Below are 23,533 nucleotides of genomic sequence, written 5' to 3' on the forward strand. Positions count from 1 at the left end.
GAAATAATTAAAAGCCCAATTACTACCCATTTATGCCCACAACAGTATACAGCATGTAAGGCTAAAAGCACCAGATTTTTTTTCTGTATAACAAAAAAAAAGTTTTACAGAAAGAAGCATTACCATTACTTGTCTTTTAGCATAACAATGAAAGTGTTGTCCTCTTCCTTTATATTCAAAATAAGGCAAACACCCAAAACTCGTCACCAATCTAGATGGATAAATACAAATACCACAGAAAAAAAATATACACACACGTGATTTTGTCCTGAATCGCCCCTTTTAAGAATCACGTTTTCCTTTTTGTTTTTTATTTAAGCATTCTCAGTTTTATATGAGAATGGCTTGTCATCTCTAAAATAGTGAAATGGAAGCATGCTTTGGATCATAATAAGGTCCTTGTGTTTTATAATCAGTTTGCGCAGATGTATGAAAATTAACAGTTGATAATGCCAGTAATGGTGATATAAGATAAACATGTCATTTAAAATGTCTGAATTATTTGTTGCCTGTAGCAAATACAAATTATAATATTTACTAAAAGATTGTAGTATCCTATTGCTGATTGTACCCTCTCCCTTTGGGGAAAAAAAAAAAAAACTTGCTACATTGTTTATTGTTATATTTGAAAACATGTTCATAATGCTACAGTCACTCTAAAAAAAAGTACATCAAAGCCCTCGTGGTCCTCAAACAGTGTGTGGAATCTAAAGCCATCTATGGTCCTTCCACTTTGATAATATTGATCTGCTGGTCCTGTGAAGAGTGGTCCGAGTTCAGCACTGGTTGAGTGGAAACGCTGCAGTCCTGGAAAGTCCTTGTTGAGCAGCTGCTTTGGAATTCCGATGTTTTACTCTCCAATGCTCTGAAAGTCTGAGGATGTGACTGTATGCTGTATGTGGAGACATATGATTGCGTGTAGGGAGGCATGAGTGGTTGACTGGTCTGCTGAATATATGCAGCTGAATAAGGTTGTGTTTGAGAAGGGGTGTGAGTAAGAGGAAGGCTTTCAGTATTGCTACATGGTGGAAACCCATTCACGGTTGTAGGACTGAGTCCCGGCAATTTAAAGGCCTCCACATTTTCTAAACCTTCTAAAGAGCTGTAGCTAGGCTGGGTTTGGCTACACTGAGTGTAAGTGCCTTGACTAAAACTGAAGGTGTCTTGGTTAAACGAGGTAGAGGCAGAAGCTGCTGCCAAAGCAGAGGGTGAAGGAGTCTTGTTTTTCTGCTTTTGAACACTGCTACCATGACTCATTTTGGTTGCAATGGTCTGTAGAGTGTTGAGGATCTGCTTCTGAATTTGGGTCTGCTGCGACTGCTCCCTCTCCAGACGGCACTGCTGCTCTACAAGCATCTTCACTGCCAGGCCCAAGCTGCGCACTTCAGAGCCCAAACTCTGAATCTGATCCTGGAAACCGCTTCTGACTCCAGCGTCCTGGGCTGCCTGCTGTGGACTTGGGTTCCCTTCAGTACGAGGAGCACCCTGACTCCCGGGGGCCTGTATGCGGATAACAGCGCCCCCGGGAGACGCAGATGTTAAAGGTGCTTGTGGTCGGTTAGAAAGACGAATCCCAACTCGAGGAGGAGGATGAGGGGGAGGAGGAAGGGAACGAACAGATAGCCCTGGTCTCTGGGTGAGAGAACGTCTAGGAGCGCTGCTACTTCCAGGCTGATTCCCTGTAACAGTCTGTGTAACATTGAAAACATTTCATTTAAAATGGTGTTCACATTGCAGTCGTACTAACAAAAAGCTCAACAACAGATGATGTTTGTATGGCCAGGCTCCCAGACTCAGATCAGAAAATAACAATTTTTTTTTTTGGGTCAAGCAAAAAATTTACCAAATACAAAACACAGAAATGTTTTAAGAGAAATAAAAGTGGCGATAAAGAGTCTAAAGACCCGACCATATCACTCCCATGAGGTGACAGCTAAAATTGTGTAAGGAGAAATAAAGCCTATGATTTAACAGGTACTCTCTGATGGTGATAAACTCACATCTTTGTTTAGTAAAAGGGATTCAAAAGCTAAGTGTTAGCTAAAGCTAAATGTATCTCACCTTTTCAGTGGTCAGATCGTAGGTTTCAGGTGGCTGTGGCACAGCATTCCTCATGTCAGTGCCCTGGACACTTGATGGATCTCTCCTTAACAATGATGCCACTGTTGAAAACTGGTGAAAAACAACGTATGAAAGACTGAATAATATTTGGAGGCTAGTTTATGGTAAATTACACAGATTCCATGCACCTGAAGAGTAAATATAAGAGGTACAACTGGGATTATGACACTAAGTACACATCAGTACACTAATGCTTAGGTACCTTCAATCTGTGTGACAATGCTTTATCCAAAATTCTCTTTCGAGCTGCCAGCATTGAACTAGTGGCTGGAGAAGGTGTGACTCTCCGCCTCACTGCTGGTGTGGAAGTCATAGCACAGGTTTCTGACCTTGGTAGAGTGGACTGGGGAGCTCTTTGTTGGCTCTGCTGTGCAAGTGACGTGACACTGACAATCTGGATATCATTTTCATCCTTATGTTCTTCAGGTTGCTGTTCTTTCCTGTTGCCTCCACTGGTTTCCCCGGAGGAAGAGCCCTCTGAGCTGGTGGGAGTCTGTTTAGCAAAGTCAGCAGCAGCTGGGAAGCCAAGACGTTGAGATGAATCCCGTAATAGGTTTCGGATTTGAATGTTACTCCAGCTCTGCTGTACTGCTCCAGTTTGAGCTTGCACCTGTGCTGGTGATGTGCTACTTCCAGGCTCTACAGGTCTCACCCTCCCTGGCGGCCTCCCCTGGAACTCTCTCAGGAACAAGTAGATGGCCTGAGCGGAAACCTTAATGTTCTCCAGCTCCAGCACAGCTTTGATTTTACGGAAACTCAGGCCAGCCTTTCGCAGCTCTACCACTTTGTGCTTTGCAGCATCATCGAGCCGGCCCATGGTGAATTCACCTGTTCTGACCTGTCATAAAAAAGTGAAATTTAGAGTATCTTTAATAATATTATTATTAATAATAATAATATGTATAATAATATAGGAAAGTGGGATCTCTGTAACAATGTTAGAGGTGTAGGGTAATAGCAGCCTTGGCAATAGCTTTGAAATTAAAAAACTAAAAATCCACATATTGTGAAAAAGTATTTGCCTCCTTTCTAATTTCTTACAATCAGGAAGGGGGCAAATACTTTGTCATAACACTCTTCATAGCACAAATGTAATACACATATGATAATATAGTAAATTGTAATTATCCTCTTTGGAGCTAAAAGTGGCCACCCAAACATGTGAGATATCGATGGAAAGCCCAGGATGTCCTCGGTTTAATACATTAGAACTTAGTAGGGTAACTCAAATAAGTCAAAAGACATAGATCGAAAACAAATGTCCATTATAGAGGAGGATATGATTACCTCACATCTCAGATACTTTGAATGTCATTATGAATTCTTCCTGCTAATATAAAAGACATCATCATGTCAAGCTAAACTACAAAATCAGGAAACTTCTTTGGAAATGTGGCTGTCATAACAAAAAGATCAACTTACTGGCTAAACGGAGGAAACTGAAAACACTGCCAATATCTTACATTATCATATAAATATGAAATACAACCAACTATAAATCCAGCGCATAAGAAACAGTTTTTTATTTATTTCTTCTTTTTGTAAGTTCTTCTAGGAACAAAGCTGTGTGCTTTTTAAATTTAATTAAAATTTCCTCAAGAAGAAAAACATAGGGTAGGATTACCCTATGTAGGATTATTTTTTAAACAATGGCATTTTATTGCTGAGTGCGAAGGTAGTGTTGTACAGTAACTCCGTGTTAGCTGCGCGGGGTAACCACCTCAGCTAGCACAGTATCCTTAGAAAGTGATGCACTCACTTGATCTAGAAGAAGGAAGCTCGATCGATGCTTCCTGTTCGGTTATTTCATTTCACGCAGCTCGACGAAACAACAAGGTTATTCCACGAGTGCGCTGGGTCGCACACGCGCTCACTTACAAACTCACATTTTGTCGTCAAAAAATGTAAAATAAACAAATGAGTTGTAAGTGGCGCTCAGGTGGTCACGTAACTTCCGCTTATCGTCATCACCGTGCGACGTTTTCTCAGGCCGCAAGTGGTCGAACTGCGCCTAGCTCCTTTGGAAATCATGTAAGTTTAACCTTTTATTTATCTTTAGTTGAGCTTTTTTTAAACCCGAAAACGTATTTAGGCTTATGCGGAAAATTATGCGACATTTTCTAATCGCAGTTGAAGTCGGTTTTGGGTGAAACAGCAGCTCGCGCGTCGCTTTCTTCTTGTTTGAATGAAATTCAATGGCGGCGCGTTCGTGCTCAAGATGTTAGATGTGAAGTCAACTAGTTTACTTTAATGATTATTTTCCCTTGATAAACAATGTTATTATGGAAAGTTGACTATAAAAATCTAATAAGAAGACAAATAATTCTAAAACTATTTAAATAATGTCCATTAATTTCTGTTAATACAAGGCAAGAGGCTTTGTTCTACATATATATTGGAGATTCTCCCCCCCCACCCACACACACAAAATGTTGCTTACATCATAATAATGTAATCTGCACGTGACAAATACCTGCCAGATTATAAAAACGTAGAGGAAGTGATGGTGGATGAGTTTAAAACCCCGGGGTCAACAAAATTAGACAGGAAAAGAGTAAGACCATAAAGAATGTTCATAGATGTAATGAAGGAGAACATGTAGACGGTAAGAGAATAAAGAAAGCTCAAATTAAATTAATGGGTATATTAAACATGCAGACATACCCAGGAAACCTAAACTAAATTAAACGGAAAACGAAAAAAAAACTGAAGAAAACTGTAGTAGCAAAACATAATGAAAAATACAGAACCTGAATGACTCTGATGGTAGTAATATAACATTAACCTGCATTAACCTGAAAACATTCAAGAAAAGAAGACATCCATAGACACCAAGCATTTAAAGGTTCCAATATCAGACCGCTTAGTACTTAGATGTATAGGGAGAATTAAATTCCATACTTGTTAATGAAAACTAAATGGACACAGAAGTGGCCGCACAGAGGTGCAGTGGTTAGCACTGTTACTTCAAAGCAATAACTAAAGGGTGGCTGTAGCTCAGGTGGCAGAGCAGGTCAGAAGGTGGTTCGATCCCAGGCTTCCTCCTGGCTGCATGCCAAATATCCTTGGGCAAGATACTAGCCCCATGTTTGAGTTTGCCTACTGGTGGTGGTCAGAGGGCCCGGTGGCGCCAGTGTCCGGCAGCCTCGCCTCTGTCAGTGCGCCCCAGGGCAGCTGTGGCTACAATGTAGCTTGCCATCACCAGTGTGTGAATGTGTGTGTGAATGACTGAATGTAGTGTAAAACGCTTTGGGGTCCTTAGTGACTGAGTAAAGCGCTATACAAATGCAGGCCATTTAAGATTTTACCATTTAAAGTCCTGCCATTGAATGCGCTGGCTGGGGCCTTGCTGTGTGAAGTTAGCATGTTCTCTCCCCATGTCTGAGTGGGTTCCTCCCACAACCAAAAAACACAGGAAGGCATTTTCTTGCATACATGGCCGATGTTTCTTAATCGGCCATAGATGTGAATGTATGAATCGGTGTCTGTCTCTGCCCTGTGATAGGCTTTCTAGGTGTACCCTGCCTTTTGGCCTGTAACAGCTGGTATGGGCTCCAGCAGTTGGAGGCAAAAATTAAAGCTTGTAGAGAAAATGGGCGAATTAATACAAATTTAAACATGTCAAAAGGATGTTCTAATTGTAGATCAAGAGATTTGAGGCTGCTGCTCGTTACGAATTGTTCAAGTATTGTAAGTTTAGAAAAACTTGTATTATTTCCTCAGTACAGTTAATTGTTATTTTGTTCTGAAACAGTAACTACCTAACAGAAAACATATGACCTAAAATACAATTTATTTCCCGGATATGTTCCTGTTAAACAAAGACATAGCTGTTAACAAAAACCTTTGTGTTTTAAAAAGCTTTTATCTTTAGAACCGTGAAATATGTTGAGCTCTATTTTCTGTCAACTTTTCAATTAAGCATTTAGTAAAAATATATTTATTTGCAGTGAAAATAATCTTAAAGTAGCAAACTTTGTGCTATTTTTAACGTAAACATATCAAAATAACAGTGGCTTTCCTCTCATCTAAGGGCACCCTCACCTACAAAGCGGAAGGAGGATGAAAAAACAAAAGACAGAGGCAAAGAAAAGCCTGGAACAAAGGAAGGAGAGAAGGAGAGAGGACGAGAGAAAGCAAGGAAACGCCGCAGCGCATCCACTGGCAGCAGCAGCAGCAGGTTTGCCCTCTTAATGGGATCCTTTATCCCAGTGTTGAAAATAAAAATCTGTCCTCTTTCCTCATATATTTCTCTTTTTTATTGATTGTCACCAGATCTAGCTCTTCTTCGAGCAGCAGTTCTGGTTCCAGCTCAGGTTCTTCAAGCGGATCCAGCTCGTCTGGTTCCAGCCGCTCCGGCTCTTCTAGCTCCCGATCCTCTTCGTCTTCCAGCTCCTCGGGTTCTCCGAGCCCCAGCCGCAGACGCCACGATAACCGTCGCCGCTCCCGCTCTGTGTAAGTCTCTTCATCCAATGCAACTGCTTGGTAATTGTGCACAATGATGTGTTGTATGTTCTCTTGTTTGAGTCTTGGTTATTTAGTGTTTTGCTTGTGATTTTCCAGCTCTAAAACACAAAAGACCAGAGATGACAAGGAACGCCGGAAAAGAAGCCCAACACCTAAACCAACTAAAGTTTACTTGGGGAGGCTCACCAGGAATGTCACCAAGGTTGGTTTTTATAGCAAAAGGGAGACCTGAGGACCACTCACACTGGAGGGGAAAACAGGCGATAACACACTATGCAGCTAAGGGTTGAAATTACATTAAATTAAATTTATTTAGCACCAAATTACAACTACAGTCGGCTCAAGTTACTTTATATTATAAGGCCTAACAATAATAGATAGAAAACCCCAATAATTAGACGACCTTCTGTATATTGATTTAAAGAGGGGGTATATTGATATCAGTATAAATATACTGATATATTGTGTTGGTGTTTGACATAAATGGAGACACAGGAAACATCCTTCAAGCATGTTATTACTGTTGGGATTAAATAGTTTGTCCACCAGAGGGCACACTGCAACTTTCCTATTTGCAACACATTAACCAGGCGATCTAGAGTCCATTAGTGTAAACAGGCGACAACTTGTAACAGTAAAACACATTTGTGACTGCACTTTTCTTAGTAAGGATTTTAAATCGCCAAATATCAGTACTGATCTGACAAATCATACATTGGTTGGGCTTTAAAGCTGTGGCAACATGTTGTCACTGATTTTTCTACATTCCTCTGTAATACCAGCTGCACACCAGTACAGTACTTTAGCTTAACTGACAGATAGTTGCCTAAAAGTGAAATTTGGGTGTTTTGGGGCATCGCTTATTAGTGACAAAATTCCTGATGTAAAAATCAGAACACTAAGTGTGAATGTTACAGCTGTCAGATTGTTCCGGGTAAAAGCATCTCATGTTTTACTGCCCATTTCGGCTTTTTTCTCTAATAAGGTTTAGTTCTTATTTTCCCTAGGCTTCTCTGGGTTTCTTCTTCACTGGCTTTTTCCCCCACCTGATATTTATACATAACTCTACATTTAGTAATTAGTTTTTATTAAATAACTGCTCTCCTCCACAGCATGTTCTTGTACTGTCTTCCTCCCCTCACCCACAACTGGTTTTGGCAGATGTCTGTCTTTCCCTGAGCTTAGTTCTGCCATAGGTTTCTTCCTGTTTAAAGGGAGTTTTTCTTTCCCGCTGTCACCAAAGTGCTTGCTCATAGGTGGTAATCCTATTTCTCTATATTTTTATAAGGTCTTTACCTTGCAGTATAAAGCACCTTAAGGCAACTGTTGTTGTAATTTAGTGCTATGTAAATAAGAATAGAATAGAATTCTACTTTATTGTCATTGCACATGTCACAAGTACAAGGCAACAAAATGCAGTTTGCATCAATCCAGAAACTGCTTTAGCCATAATATAGATATATTACAAAAATGGAATTGAAAATAAAAACTTTCCCTACATAATGTAATTATTTTAATTTAAATTTTATATTTTTAGAACACAAAGGTTTTTATGTTAACAGCTATGTCTTTGTTTAACAGGAACATATCCAGGAAATCTTTTCTACTTATGGGACAATCAAAGGAGTCGACATGCCAATGGACAGACTCCACCCGCACCTGCACAGGGGCTGTGCTTATGTGGAGTTTGAGACCCCCGAGGAGGCCCAGAAGGCACTCAAACACATGGACGGAGGTATGTGGGTAGTTCTGTGGCTTCGTCATGGAAGATTAATCTAGACAGACTTGCGTTCGTGTTGGGTAACTCTTTGTTGACTCTTACGAATAGGTCAGATTGATGGACAGGAAATCACTGCTTGTGCTGTGCTGCCTCAGCGAGTCCGCCCTCCACCCCGTAGACCATCTCCACCCCGCAGAATGCCCCCGCCACCACCTATGTGGCGTCGCAGCCCACCGCGCATGAGGAGAAGGTACTATGAATGATTCGACCAGTTACTGTTTCCATTCGTGTTTGACATTTGTGTTTTTTATCAGGCCTACATGCCCTTCCACACTTACTTATTGATTTACGTTTTTGCAGGTCCCGCTCCCCAAGGAGGCGATCGCCAGCACGCCGCCGCTCTCGCTCCAGATCTCCCGGTCGTAGGCGTCACCGCTCTCGTTCCAGCTCCAACTCCTCTCGATAGACGGGTTTTCGTACTGTACGCGATCTCTCATGGTGCCGAATCGGCTTCGTTTCTTGATTCCTCAGTATTCATGTGGGCTCAACAGAATTCACTCATCTGCATTGTAGCCAACATGGACATTTCTTTAATAGTGCTCTTTGTGCAACATTTTTTTTCCATGTTTTGTATAAGTTTATTTTGGAAAGCTAGACCAGTATGTGTCTTTTTAGGTTGAGCTTGCTCTGCATACAGATCGACCAGTCTTCGAGCGTGTCTTCTTTTTACCTTGTCTTGAATTTTTAGACATTTTGAAAAATAAAACTTTAACAATGTGAAAGGCCTTGTGCCATACTGTTATTGATCATTTCCTAATGGTTCCTGTTTTAAGAGCACAGGCCTTACAGCCACAGGAAAAGAGAAAGGGACAAGGAAAAAGAGGCCTTTGCTGACATTCAGGGTGTGGTGGAATAATCAGTTTTGCTTAGGAGGTTCCTGCCTGAGTGACATCACCCAGAAGCATCTATGTGACAACATTGTAAAGTCAAAATTTCTAAATACTGAGGAAACTTTCCTCATTACTTCCTTTATTACCTCCTTTCAGCATATAATTCCTGGTATAGTTGGATGGGTTTGTAAAAAATAGGCTCCTTCTTCACATATTTCCCTTTTCCCATGAAATTTTCTATCACGATTATAGTAAATTTCATGCAGTCTTAATCTTCTTTAACAGGAAATGGTGCGGTGAAACGAATTTTATTAATGAGGATGTCCAGTAAACTGCCAGTGAGTCAGCTTACAATGTACCTCTGTACAGTCTAATGGAACAGATCTAAAAGAAATGCAGTTATTATACACATTAAAATCAGTTTGTCCCTAGCATATTTAAATTAATCAAACCTTGATCTAAATTGTTCTTTTCTGTGTGACCGGTCCTGCCGAGTTTGTTAGTAGATTTGAATGACTGATCTGGCAGACTACATTTTGTAGTGAAGTGAAATAGCGAGGAAGAGGTCAAATATGGGTGGTTCCACTCTGCGTAAGTCTCCATTATGACCACTGGAGGTCTCCCTCCAAATAAACAAAGAAGAGTTGTGTTTGCATTTGCTGTTTCAGTGTTAAAGCATCTACACAACGCTGAACGTGCTTCATTTTTTTTCTTCTTCTCATCGAGGCACCACCTAAATTCGACACCGCTCCTGTTTGGCCAAGCGCGCTCTGACGCCCTGCGAATTTACTTCAGTTCGTCCGGCCACAGTATCTGGGCTACTTTCTATGCAAGACTGCTGGAGGATTTTAGGGGTTGATCAGGCGTCGGAGCAAAATAGGTTAAACTTAAATGACCTCCGATCACGAAATGATCAGACAGCGTGTGAAAGCGCTTCTGGACAAACCTGGGAATGGGAACTGTGCCGACTGTGGAGCTGCAGGTAGGCTGGAGGAGTGGAGTCACTCTCAGATGCTGGACATCCAGTTTTAAGAGTGTTCATACATTCTGTGGCAATCCCAACTGAGACACACGAACGTAACTGCTTTAGTTTCTCTTCTCGGGCAGTTATGACACCTGTGCGATAGTTGACACAATGAAGATTTTCACACTGATGCAATACGTTTGTGAGTTCTGATAAAAAAAAACAAAACACAACAACAACCAATACTGTCAGTCGGAGGTTTTCAGTAGTTTCAGTAAAAATTTTTTTTTATTATTTTTACTGTTCATGCTAAGTAGCCAAATGGGTGTTTATGTACGTGGTTGGTTTTCTTCTTCAGCTTGCAGACATGTGGTCACACACCCTGAGGAACACACCTAGTTGTTTAACATTAATCAAATCTGCAGCTCAGTATATGAGAGCATGCATGCATTTTCAAAAAGGTGTTGCTTGTGAAATTTACTTTCACTTATCTACTCTGCAGCCTTCAAGATTCTCTTGTGTGGAAGGCGACAAGCACATGAGAGCATCATATTAAAATACCAGTAATAAACACGGCTGCAGTTCTCTTGGAGTCCTTTCTTTCAGCTCTAAGTTTTGAACACACTCATACATTTTTAAATATATTTTTAGGCTCTGCGTGCATTACACTTTCTGTGTAGAATGACTTCAGTGTTAGACCGAGAGGGTGAGTCGGCGTGGGACTTGCTAACCACGCGGCAGCATCTTGTCTCAGTGTTACAGATACACGGTTTCGCATGTGCACAGTTTTTAAATTATGCTCGAGGAAGTAATCGAGCTCTTTGTTCTCATGCTCTCTTGCATGTGTGCGGCTTTGCCTTCCTCAGAGACGGTTTAAAGGCTGCTGAATGCTGACACCAATCTTGTTGCCCCAGTTCTGCGGTTCAGTTACAAAATAACCACAATGGCAGGTATAATATAGCCTCACGCTGGTCAGTGCAATGACGCTAAAAATTAAACTTCGAAATATATCTGCATCTCCTCACACCTTCACTGTATTATAACCCTGCTCAGCGTTTGTTCTCTGTACTAAATTTAAAAACATTTAGTGCAGCTTGTCATACTGCATGAGTTAAAAAAAAGAAAAGAAGAGTGTGTGGTATACATAAAACTCTGAAGTTTTTTCTTTCCCTGCTTTTCAACTTTTAAACCTTTGCTTAAGCATTCATGTTAAAGGTGAATGTGATGTGTATTTATGTATCTATTCCTGCATACAGACGCTTATTAAAAACACGGGGTCTTGATATAAATACTGAAGATTTAGGCTGCCTAAATTTAGGTCCTAGAAACAAGCTTATTGCGCACTAGTAACTTCCTGTGTATACTATAGTGAGCATATGTGGAAATCTATTTATGCTGTGCGCTGATCATCTGCTTATGTTAAAGACGACGAGGCAGAATGACCGAGAAACAACCAAGCTTTTATCGTTGGCTTGTCTTAATCTTGTTATGCTTCTGCCTGTGCTGATTTCTGTTCTTTCTCAGGCGACATTTGTAACATATTTGTGTTTATTTGAAATCTTAATCAACTACAGCAATGGTTGTTCTATTTGCCTGTGATAACCACTTTTCCCAGTTACTATTTGGAACCATTAGTGTCTGTCAGGAATTTTTCAGTGTGGCAGTTACGTAAGGTAAAATATTTTGTGTGTGTGTGTGGTCATATACCTCTTTATCCTGCATTACAGGCCCAGAGTGGGCATCGTACACCCTTGGCGTGTTTGTGTGTCACAGCTGCTCAGGCCTCCATCGAAACATTGCTCAGATCAGCAAGGTCAAATCTCTTATTCTGGATCCCTGGACCCCTTCTGAGTTGGAGGTGAGAAACCCAGTAGGAGATCCTCTAGTAAGTGGGGATCAGCAATCAGGCTTGAAATCACATCTGCACCCATCTCTCTCAAGCATCTATGAGCAGCTATCTTTCTGTCTCCCACACTTCCCCCTGCATCTCTGCTTGAAAAAATAATAAAGGTCATCTATATGAATTAAGCTTGGACTAAAAGAAATGGGCCAGCAGCTGACGGACACAACCAGCTTCTTTGTGTACTTATGCAAAGGCGTGTCTGTGTATACTTCTCTGCGTGCTGAGCAGCATCCTCAATTTTAAATACGAAGACACAAAAGTGCAGCAGTCAAACTTTGGGCAAAGAGTCAGCCAAACTAACACTGAGCTCCAAGCACAGCATTTTGAATATCTACAGAAAGCTGTGAACACAAACAGATATTCCTTATAGAGTGAATGTTTTTTCCCCTCCTCCACAGTTTATGGACTCTGTTGGTAACAATGCTGCCAAAGCCATATATGAACAGCTAGTTCCTGCCTTTTACTACTGCCCCACCTTCAAGGATTGCACGTAAGTAATCCATCCTCTTTTGTTCCACTTTATGTTTGAGTCACCTCTAAATACGCAGTCAAAATGTAAAGAAAGTACACCCTCTTTCACTTCGAAGGTTTTACACATTAGTACATAATAAAAAATATTATGTTCCTCAGCAAATCTTGAAATTTGGTAAATACAACCTCAGACAAGCTACAATACACGACATACTGCACTGTGCCATTGTATATTTAACAAAGATTAAGCCAAATTGCAGAAGCCGTGTGAAAGTATAACCTTAGGGATTGAGAGGGAAGGTAGCACACAGGTTCTACTAATCAAATGAACTTGATTGATTGATCATCAGTAAGTGTGAGCACCTCAAACAAAGAAGTTTTGGCAGCTTGTTGTTCTGGATCATTCAGATACGCACTGACACAATGCCCAAGATGAAAGGCATTTGCAGTGATGTTATAGAAGCAATTGTTGCTGCCCACTAGTCTGGAAAGGGTTATGAGGTCATTTTCTAACAATTTCAAGTCCATCTTCCTAGAGTGAGAAAGATTCTTCACAAGTGGAAAACATTGTAAGACCTCTTGCCAACCATGTTAAATGTTAAAGTACATGACAGTAGAAAATTAGAAAAACAAAAGAAATATGGCACTTTAGAAGGGTCGCCTTGATGCCGCCTTCATGGCTTATGTTTGCAAAGTTGCATCTGAGCATACCAGAAATCTTCCTGAACAATGCCTTTTGGACAGATGAAACCAAAAGTCAAAAGTCTGGCCATAATGCCAAGAACTATGTTTGGTAAAAAAAATAAACGCAGCACCTCAGCACAAACACACCAAACCAACAGTCGAGCACAGTGACAAAGGGGTGATGATGATCATTTTAACACAGGCTAAGGACCAGATTATTTTTTATTATGTCTTGATATGTAAAACCTTTTAAATTGAAAGAAGGTTTCCATTTTCTTATTATGACTGCAACATGGATAAGCACAAAGCAGTGGGATATGACAGAAACTGTTTTTGTTTTTAGTAATAAGTATTGAAAACTATTAAAACTAGTAAATTGCTCTCTATATATGCTCTAAATTAATTGTTATTTTATGCAGTAAATATTAGCAATGGTGCCTTTAAGCCTGCAGCTGTTGGGAAAATGGATGTCTTCATTAACAAGTGGTTTTGGTTTGGCAGGATGACATTGATAAGAATGCCCAGTTCCTGTAGTATGAACAGGAAGCAGCAATTCAGCACGAGGGTTTCTTCTTAACTGTTCAGCGATATAAATAACAATTTTGAACAGCACCACAGTGACCTGTCATGTCAGAAAGTCTAAACGGGCATGTGTTGTGTTTTGGAGGGGTGACTGATGAGTGAAGAAAATAGGGATGAAAAAGGCAGATCCATTTACTACAGTGAAGAGCTGCACACACAGTAATACCGCAGCAGTTTGAACATACTGAGAAGATGCATACAAGTGCAATTATTATGATTATTATTATTAAGGGAACCAAAAAATACAGAAAATGGAAAAAAGGAGAAGAATATGACGCTAAAGAACATCACACACCATCTAATCGTTATTATGTTTGAAACAGGACAAGGGAGACACAAATGATAATTACAAGATGATGAGGTTGTATTTGATAGATGTTTGCACAAAATGAATCCACGAGGGTCGGCATCTGCGCAAGTTAATGAGATGTTTACAACAAATTAGCTGAGGCATGAAGTAAACATCAAACCCAGGCAGAGCTGAGTGTCTAACAGCCTCCGTTCTGCAGGGTCCTGCGGGATCAGTGGATCCGAGCCAAGTACGAGAGGAAGGAGTTTTTGTGCATGGAAAAGCAGGAACCCTACTCGGCAGGTAAGAATACAACATACCTGTGCACAGTTATATGCATATAGTTATACCCTTTTACATGACCAAAAGAAGATGTATTTCTGCGTCTTACGCTGCACCACCCATTCAGTGTTGATTGAATCAGCGAGAAAGCGTCATCTATTAACCCAAACAAGGATCGAGGACAGAAAGCACGCCACTTTACCACCTCCACTTCAAGTAATAATTCAGGATTTTGGGAATAAAGAAAATAATTGAAGGGCATAAAAACAGAAATGAGATATATCAGCTTAATTGGTGAGATGTTGGCAGGTGCAGTTGTTGCAGGAGGTACTATGTGACTTGGTAATGGCATCAAAGGGTGTAATAGGAAATAAATAGTCATGGTCCACCAGGCACCATCACCCAGTGCTCATTTACATAGCCCAGCTCAGCTGTTTAGAGATAGATGGTGTGTCAGCATGGCTTATGTTGCAGAGACAATGAGGGTATGTCATCAAGTGAAGAAAACGGTCTTTTTCTGCCCTACAGATCCTTTTTATTCTCGTTTCTCACTAATTACCAAAACACCCTTTTCTCATTTTAGTTTATCTAAACTCAAACTTAATGTGTGAACACTTATCCATGCCTTTTGTGCTGAATCATGTCCCTTTCATAATGGACGTCTGGCTAATTGCCCAATGCAGTCTCATAAGAGACAAAGAAGCACCAGTGGAAACCAGACTCAGTTAATCAATAACGGACGCCTCTGCCACTGACTGGCAATGAGTGTGCAAATGCCAAGACTGGACTACTATGAGTCTGCCTGTTATGACTATTGTGATTTTCGCATGCACGAATGTATGACACAGCTAAGATTATGATGCGAAGATTATGTAGCGTTTCCAAAACAATCTTCTCTTATTCACTTCTCTGAATAATATGGACACACCCTCATTAGTGGACGTTACATTTAGAGTTCTCATTTCATATCGTCAGTATCGTCTGTTGAGTTGCACAATGGCCATGATTGTAAAATGAGGTGCATTGCATCGCTGGGTGTGTAGCAGAAAATCCCTATGCTGTTTAAATCATGGCATAAAAATTGCTTTTTTTCTACAGTCGCAAGGGCAGTATGCAGTCGATTCACAAAACCTAAATAAAATAGCAAACAGAAAATGTATTTGAATTGAATCCATGCTAAAAGCAATAAAATGCACTTTAAGATATTTAAAGCAGATGATATATTTAACACCGATGACAGGAGAAACTTTATTTATATAAAAACAAAACTCCAGTTATTCAATTGTTATCTTTATACATCTTTATTCTTTCTAACCAATGTCTGAACTGTTGGTAACTATTTATTTATATATTGTTTTAAGACCTTTATACACAGTGCATGTATGGTTTTCACCAAACTCGGTGCCAAAAAGATAGGCGTAGTTGTATTAATGACAATAAATTATTATTTATTTTAATATTTACAACTTTTTTGGACACTGTATGAAATGTTTAGATACAGAATATAAGTGCTGAAAATGGGCAAAAAGTTGAGGTTAATGTGTGAATAGTTAACCCGGCACTCTTTGAGATAAATGATTTAGTAGAACGGAGTAATTTGAAGTATTTTTATTGTGATTAGACCTTTTTTTCCAGAGCAGGCTGTCTTGTTTTTCAGGGCAATGGGGATCTTGTGTTGTGTGTTCATACCTATTCATAGGATCTTATTTAAAAGAGCCACACATAAAGGATAGGCCTACCCCACAATGTTACAATGCTGCTAAGTTCTGAGAAATCCACTCTTCTCTTTAGCAACTACTCAGAGTTGAGCAAAGTCTGAGGAAATGGGAAGCTGTCAGACGTGTGTATATGTTACCCAGATAAGAAATGATGGTCACAAACCATACATACTATCAAGCTTGAAAGACTGCTTCCCCTGGTAACGTCTGTTTGGAAAACAGGAAACAAGGCAAGTTAAATTTTGTTCAACCCGACAGAAAGCAGTTAAAAAAAAAATTGTACATTATATAATACAATACTTTGTTACTCAAAACCACACCTTCAGAAGGTGTGTGTGTGCGATTGTGTCTTAGAATTTGTAGTAGGGCAGCATCACAGATGGTAGGTTCACATGCTGTAGTCCACATGATGAGGAAGCAGAATGTGATGGGTAAAATCAACACAGTTCCCTTTTAACTAAGTCGTATGAGGTTGTCACTGGGTGTCTCTGAGGAACCTCGTGCATTTAAAAATTAGCATAAAGCTTAAGATTTGCTTTTGTTGTGCGCCAATATACAATCTGAAGTGTATTGTGCGTTGTATTGTTAGTGCTGCAGAGTAGATGTGCAAGGCAAGCAGGAAGGTTTGTAACTAATTGCTCTGGTCTCGTGTTAGTCAGGTCAGCTGAACATATTTAAAATGTAGACCGCAGATTTGAGTCTGGGCTAAGATCCTGGCACACATATGGATGTTTGCATGCAGAAACTAAAAGTCTTCTCAGTTGCAGGTAGAGAATATAAAGCCCTGTTATCATAGTCTCATGACAGTCAAACTTTGTCTCTCTGTCAATGCTCCCTTGTGTTGTGCTGTGCAGAGGTTTAGAGCATGTGAATATGCGTGCCTGCCGTGGAGGAAGAATGCCCTCTTTTGTGCATGAGCATTGTATACAACAGCGCACATAGATTTTATGCCAAAACATGCAGTATTCATCTGTGCAGGATCTGGAGAGAGACGGACACTGCCATCCGAAACTCCCTTTGCTCTTCCAAGCAAAAGGGAGCTATTGCTCAGCCACAGCAATAGGTTCTATTTGTGACTCAAAATGCATATTTAAGTAGGAAAGTGAAGAAAGATGCAGGTGTACCATAATTCTAGGTACTGTAATTTACTGTATAAATTTCTGGCACATCCTCCTCTTATTTTGAAGCCTCTGGCCTCTATAGCAATGTATTTAACCTCATGCAGCAGCAGCAATTAACTGAGGTGCTTTTTTTTTTTTTTTTTTTTTTGGTACAGTTTCTTGCGGGGGAAGTAGTTTTCGTTGTTTCTGACGAATCAATGTAATATATTACTAGGAACACATGCAGCTATTCATATCCAGTCAGATTTCCATTTAATTTTGATTAAGACCATTTGCTCACGTAGTATGCACCCTTAAACACTTGGCTGCCTAATTAGCCTTTTGAGTGCTACATGTAAAAATGGGGAAACTTTGTAGTTCACGTGTGACTATGGCGATTGCGTTGTAGCATCACAGTGTTGGTAGAGTAACAGCTGAGGAACAATACCCAAGTGTTTTTTGATTTCGTATCAACTTCAGCATCAGGATCTAGCTCTCTGTTATTTGGGTGCATTTTATATTTCCTTAGTGTTTCAGTTTTAATTGTCTGTATGAGAATAATGTTATTACGGTTTTGTGTGTGGCCATGGTCAAGAATAGGACCATCTACTACTGTGTGTGTGTCTATGTGTTTGTGGGGAGGAGAAAATAGGTGAATGATTGACATGATTATTTAGGTATGACTAAAAATAAGTGGAGTCATTCACTGCTCCCGATTGTTCAGTTACAGCTATGAAACAAACGTGCTTAGTGTGTGTGCTAGCATATTTGTTTCAGTCATTTTCAGGCTTGTAGATCAGTAGAAGCTTAATTATTTATGTATAGTAAAAGCCATTACTGAGGTTCTTAGAACAGTGGTCACAAATACTAAAAGGGTACACACACAAGCACAAGGTCATCAGTATGTCTTTCAGTGGCCTCCACCAATGTTGTTACTGGTTAGCTCTTCAAGCGATTGTGTAATAGGCGTTTAATTCACCGGATGAGTAACCACAAGACGTGGTTGTGCAATAATATAACTTATGTTTTCTTTAGCATTTGGATTAGTTTAAACCTATTTAGCAAGACAATGTGGGTTTAGGGATTTCCGTACTTGCTTTCTGGAATTAAAGTGTCAGCCATGAGTGTAAGGCGGCATGAGTCAATTTTTTTTTTTTTTAATGGCAAGTGGATATAAAAGCTTTGTGTATTGTGCAATTGCTGCAACTCTTCAGAACAATTTCTGTCTAAATATATCAAAATAGTAGGAGTTAACCTGGCAAAGCAAATTAAACCATATAATTTTAGATTTTATTTGAAACATAGCATGAACATAAGCGATGGGAACTGAACACTGAACAGGGTCAGAAACAAAGGTCCAAAACAAATGCCAATGCTACAGTATATGCAGAGAGGCTATCATTGTTTTATAATGTAAATGGATCAGCCTTAAAAGTGACAGTTTTCTTCTTGCTCTAAATCACCCAGTGCACATTTATCTATCTGATTATCAAGTTAATAACAGTTTGTTTATTTGTGGACATTTCTTAGATGTGTGTCTGAGATTTTCAGCATTAATAAAAGTTGTTTTGCTTTCACCCCCAACCTGTGTTTCTCTCCTCCTGGCAGGCTACAGAGAAGGGTTTCTGTGGAAACGTGGCAGAGACAATGGACAATACCTAAGCCGAAAATTTATTCTGTCCGAGCGAGAGGGTGTGCTTAAATACTTTAACAAGCATGACGTGAGTTCTGTCTGTTTTGCTTACACTCTATCACTTCATACATGTCCTGATTTTTCTCTTTGTAATATATGAAGTTGTATAAATAAGGAGCCTGTGTGTTTTGGCAAATGTGGTTATCACCTAGTCTACAATTGGTTATTAATGTGCAAAAACAGCCTTGATAATGGCGAGAATGTTTAACAAAAAGTCTTTACTTTCTGCAGGCCAAAGAGCCTAAAGCGATTATGAAGATCAATACTTTGAATGCCACTTTCCAGCCATCCAAAATGGGCACTGCCCATGGCCTGCAGATAACCTACTTAAAGGACAACAGCACTAGGAATGTCTTTGTTTACCACGAGGATGGAAAGGTGAGTTGACATGCCCCGTTTGGTGTTTCAGATGGGAAATCGTGAGCTTGGGAAAGTTAATGTGTCCCTCTAGAGGAAAAGGTTGGCAATTACAATTCAACATGTAACAAATTTACTTTAGTAAGAGCATCACAGGGATCTGTTTAATTAAAAATAGTGACCAATATATTTGCCAATAGCTTAGTTTCAGATGGTTTTCTTACAAAGCATTTTTAAGAAGTTACCTTGTTAGTGGAGTTAATTGGGGATGGGACCAATGGTTTAAATGACATGATAATGTGTAACTTAGCCATTATACTTCCTTATGTCCTTCTCTTAAGGAAATAGTGGACTGGTTCAATGGCATCAGAGCAGCTCGATTGCGCTACCTGCAGGTGGCTTTTCCTCTAGCTCTAAACTCTGAGGTGAGTAAGTGCTCTCATATATGGGCTCCTGCATGAAGGCAGCTACAACTAAGGTGGCTGAAGACAAGTTTTTCCTTTTCTTTTGAACTTGTCATTATGAAGGTAATATTGCACACAATAATGGCATCTTTTGTGCTTCAATCTGGTTGCTGTACTCATGATTTAAGCTCATGTAGAGGTTTAATTTAAACCTTTTGCAGGTGTTTTTAACTTCAGTACAGCTCGGTAAACTGTATTTATTTCTAAAATGTCAAATTCAATTCAATTCAGTTTTATTTATGTAAAACACTAAATCACAACAACTTCTCAATGTGGTTTAACTGCAAACCAGTAGTCAGTTTAATATAAGCATGCGCACATATACAGTTAAAAAAGAAACGAACAACAAATCAAACGTTTTCCTGAAATGATTGAGTATGTTTCTTTTTCTTTGTGCAGCTGCTGCCAAAGGTAACCAGAAACTACCTAAAAGAGGGCTACATGGAGAAGACTGGTCCAAAGGTGATTTTGTTTTGTGTAGATAAATTGCCGATCATATAGCACAGGAGAAAAATAAAATAAAAAAATCACAGTGATGCCGTCAAGATGACTTCGATGTCTTGTTTTCTGTCCTGCAGCACACAGAGGGCTTCAAGAAGAGGTGGTTTACGATGGATGACAGGAGGCTCTTGTATTTCAAGGATCCACTGGTAGTAAAGTTTCACCAGTAAAACATATGAAAATAATTTTAATTACACACTGTGACCAGCAGATGGTGCTGTGATGTTTCTCTACAGTCAATTCTTGTTTTTAAGAGACCATGACCCAGAATTTGTGCAAGTAGCCTTTAGCACAGCGCCTTTGATTTTATTCACACGTTTTGTGTGTTTTTATACTTTAATGAAGCAATTTCCATATCCATTAACTCTTCTGAATTTAAGTTTGATTCAGGTACATAAAACTACATTACATACATTAAAACTGCTTCTCTCTCTGCTTGTAGGATGCCTATGCACGTGGTGAGGTCTTCATCGGTAGTCAGGAAAATGGCTACATTGTGCTTCCCAACCTCCCTTCCACTATCCAGGGTTACCATTGGCCATTTGGAATAACAATAGTGACCCCAGATAGGAAGTTCCTCTTTGCATGTGAGACCGAAGTGGAGCAGAAAGAATGGATCACTGCTTTCCTTACAGTTATTAACAGACCAATGCTGCCTCAGGAGTATGCAGGTTAAAATAAAAAAAAATTACAAAACACATACAGTGCTGTGCAAAAGTCTTGATCCACCCCTCATTTTTTAATATTTTGCTAGGAAATGTGCAAAGATACAAAAAAGTGCTGTGTAAATAGTTATCAGGAATTGTTCTCAATGCTTCTTTAAGGATGTTCAAAGCTCTTCTTTGGATGTTGGCTGGCTTTTGTTCCATTCTTTGTTGAGATGATCTCACACTGATTCAGTAACGTTGACCTCCGGGCTCTGGGGAGGCCAATCCATGGCTGATACTGTCCCATTGTGTGTTTTCTATCAAAGGTATGCTTTTACTGCACTTGCAGTGAAAAATGAAGCTGCTGCCAATCTGACAATTTCTAGATAGTATTGCACAGTGGATCAAAATCAGATACTTTTCTGTGTTCATAATTCCATCGTCCATCCATCCAAACATCCTTTTCTGCTCATCCTTATTAGGGTTGTGGGTGGACTGGAGCAGGTATAGGGCAAGAGTCAGGGTACACCCTGGACAGATCGCCAATCTGATGCAAGGCTCATATTTCCACCAATTTTGACAAAATCTGACACACAACTGGCTGAAAACCATGACAGAGCTTGGTTGTAGAAACTTACACTGTTGTGTACACTTTTTAGCTCAAAGCTCTTTGGGAATCACCTTATTAGTACATAAATACTATTTTGTACCTGTCAAACTGTGTTATCTTTGGCATTTGTTAAGATTCAACAAAAGAAATGGTAACAAATTTTAAATTGGTTCTAGTCTGTTATGTGCAGAGACAGCACCGGCTCATGTCCTAAATGCCTTATAATGCTTGAAAGAGTAACAGGTTAGTCTTGAATGGTTTCGCGAAACAAAACATAAGATATTCTTCAGGTCAAGAACAAGACCTGGACTTAAAGTGAGTGAAAAAGCAGCTGATGTCAAAAGAAGATCTTTAGAAAGAATGAAACAAAGTCGGGTCCTTGGAAGCAAAATATAAAGAAATAAGGAGTGGCTCAAGACTTTTGCACAATACTGTAAATCGTTTTTTAATACATAGAAGAACGTGCCACTATTTTCTTAACTCATGTGGCTCTATTTTCTTTCTCCTTTTCTACAGTGGAGGCATATTTTAAGCACAAACCGTGATGAGGACGAAGAACTTGGTGCAGGGTGAGGAATATAGAAACTGCCGCTGGAAGAAGAAAAAAACCTTGACATCTTGTAATAGAAGCACTTACGAAAACTGAAGGCTCACATAGAAAACAGCCTCACGGTGACACAGCTTTGATTATTTGGCATTCCAGCAGTTACCCTTTTGTCTCTGCCTGTCGTCTTCGTCAGCCTCACCTACATGATGTGCCAGACACGTTTCGTGGGGAGCCATGAATGTTAGCTAACTCATCTGCTATGTGGTCTGACTTACTTTCATACTTGAAACAGGACATTTACACTGAATGTGCAGATGTGTGTGTGTCTGTAAACTTGGAGTTAGAACGGCTGCTGCTCACGAGATTTCAGTGTAGTGTTCTGTCATCAGTAACAAGATTACATTTCAGATGTATGAACTGCAAACTTCTGACCAATTATATGCAGACCAAAACAGATTTATCTGACATCAAACTGCATGTTAACATCATTAAGGTGGTATACATACATTATTTTATATTAGACTTTCTGTAAAAATATGTGTAATTCTGAATGTATTTATTTTTTTTAAACTGTCTAATTTTCTATGTGCCACACAGGTAGAATAAACAATTTTTGCTTTTTTTTTGTTAGCACAGATGTAATCAATGTAACAACTAAGTACTGCCTAGCCTTACTGCTTCTTCTATATATACACAACTATTTAAATATTTCCTTTATGTCATGAGTTATTATCCAGCAGAGGGAGACATAGGAAAGGCTTTAGACTAAAAAAGGCTCCAGCAGCTTAACTTCATCAAACCAGTGATTGCTGGTCTACACTTTAAGTGATTTGTGAAAGCAGCCCTAGGAGAAAGGCACAACAAGGTTTGAGCACTACTGTCATTGGACTGTCGCACAATTTGTTCAAACCTGAAGAGCTGACGTCAATCAGCGTGAACACGCACATGCTCTCTGCTGCGCTCAGTGATCTGTAATTGCATGCTTTGTATTGTGTAACTGTCCAAGAAGAGAATTTGTGTAAGAGAAATATGATGTATACATATTTTTTTTTATTGTAGTTTTAAGTTACAAGAAAGAAGTTACACACTGAAAAGTAGTAAACCAAATAAACAATACTCTTAACTTCAAGGCTAAAAGAAAGAAACATGGGCATGTACAGTAAGTGCAGTACAGTATGTGGTTTCTGTGACTGAGATGGAGTCTTTCTAAGCAACAGTATATAAAATGTCATCTGTGATTCTTATATTAATTATAAGTTAAATACTGTTAACTGATTAAAGGTGACATACTGCTCAAAATGTTAAGAAAACATGGCACTATATACCCAATTTATATACGAATGTACAGAAAACACATACATGCAGTACTGTGCAAAGGTTTTGAGTCATCGGTCATTTCCTTTTAATCTACTTCCAAAGACCCAGACTTTCTTGTTTTTAAGGTGGTCTTGAGGATTAGTTCTCCAGGTTTTCTGTTATTGTTTTCTGGAGATTGGCTGCATTTTCACCCATTTTCAGTCCAA

At 39.5% G+C, this 23,533-nt stretch overlaps 3 protein-coding genes across 3 annotated transcripts; 2 read left to right on the plus strand and 1 right to left on the minus strand.

Moving 5' to 3' along the window:
* Positions 1-558: 558 nt before the first annotated feature.
* Positions 559-4,030, minus strand: LOC146671670 (uncharacterized). The gene is made up of 4 exons (XM_085404020.1): positions 3,881-4,030; positions 2,324-2,959; positions 2,062-2,172; positions 559-1,689 (listed from the first exon to the last, which is right to left on the minus strand). The coding sequence occupies exons 2-4, from the start codon at positions 2,936-2,938 to the stop codon at positions 718-720; spliced, it is 1,698 nt and encodes a 565-aa protein (XP_085260146.1). The 5' UTR covers positions 2,939-2,959; positions 3,881-4,030; the 3' UTR covers positions 559-717.
* On the plus strand, positions 4,015-9,090 carry rnps1 (RNA binding protein S1, serine-rich domain). Its single transcript, XM_085404024.1, has 7 exons — positions 4,015-4,152; positions 6,155-6,301; positions 6,397-6,576; positions 6,685-6,790; positions 8,170-8,323; positions 8,417-8,558; positions 8,669-9,090. Coding segments are annotated over exons 1-7 (837 nt in total). The 5' UTR covers positions 4,015-4,150; the 3' UTR covers positions 8,775-9,090.
* Positions 9,091-9,236: 146 nt separating this feature from the next.
* Positions 9,237-23,389, plus strand: LOC146671672 (arf-GAP with dual PH domain-containing protein 1-like). Its single transcript, XM_085404022.1, has 11 exons — positions 9,237-10,180; positions 11,890-12,020; positions 12,464-12,555; positions 14,312-14,394; positions 18,800-18,912; positions 19,116-19,262; positions 19,583-19,666; positions 20,105-20,167; positions 20,284-20,355; positions 20,649-20,877; positions 21,980-23,389. Exons 1-11 carry the CDS (start codon positions 10,090-10,092, stop codon positions 22,006-22,008), a joined length of 1,134 nt encoding a protein of 377 aa, XP_085260148.1. The 5' UTR covers positions 9,237-10,089; the 3' UTR covers positions 22,009-23,389.
* The last annotated feature ends 144 nt before the right edge of the window (positions 23,390-23,533 follow it).

Source organism: Rhamphochromis longiceps, linkage group LG4, assembly GCF_057381845.1.
Source record: "Rhamphochromis longiceps isolate RC_006_pf linkage group LG4, R_longiceps_female_GT1.1, whole genome shotgun sequence".
Taxonomy (NCBI): domain Eukaryota; kingdom Metazoa; phylum Chordata; class Actinopteri; order Cichliformes; family Cichlidae; genus Rhamphochromis; species Rhamphochromis longiceps.

Excerpts from the sequence above, each read along its gene's own strand:
- rnps1 (XM_085404024.1), top strand. Across the intron at positions 6,302-6,396 it reads ACTGGCAGCAGCAGCAGCAG|ATCTAGCTCTTCTTCGAGCA; the intron begins GTTTGCCCTCTT and ends GATTGTCACCAG. Across the intron at positions 6,577-6,684 it reads CGTCGCCGCTCCCGCTCTGT|CTCTAAAACACAAAAGACCA; the intron begins GTAAGTCTCTTC and ends GTGATTTTCCAG.
- LOC146671670 (XM_085404020.1), bottom strand. The coding sequence starts at position 2,938 with ATGGGCCGGCTCGATGATGCTGCAAAGCACAAAGTGGTAGAGCTGCGA. Across the intron at positions 2,173-2,323 it reads CATTGTCACACAGATTGAAG|TTTTCAACAGTGGCATCATT; the intron begins GTACCTAAGCAT and ends GTTTTTCACCAG. Across the intron at positions 1,690-2,061 it reads ACGATCTGACCACTGAAAAG|ACTGTTACAGGGAATCAGCC; the intron begins GTGAGATACATT and ends AATGTTACACAG.
- LOC146671672 (XM_085404022.1), top strand. The coding sequence starts at position 10,090 with ATGACCTCCGATCACGAAATGATCAGACAGCGTGTGAAAGCGCTTCTG. Across the intron at positions 12,021-12,463 it reads GGACCCCTTCTGAGTTGGAG|TTTATGGACTCTGTTGGTAA; the intron begins GTGAGAAACCCA and ends CCTCCTCCACAG. Across the intron at positions 20,168-20,283 it reads TGGAGAAGACTGGTCCAAAG|CACACAGAGGGCTTCAAGAA; the intron begins GTGATTTTGTTT and ends TCTGTCCTGCAG.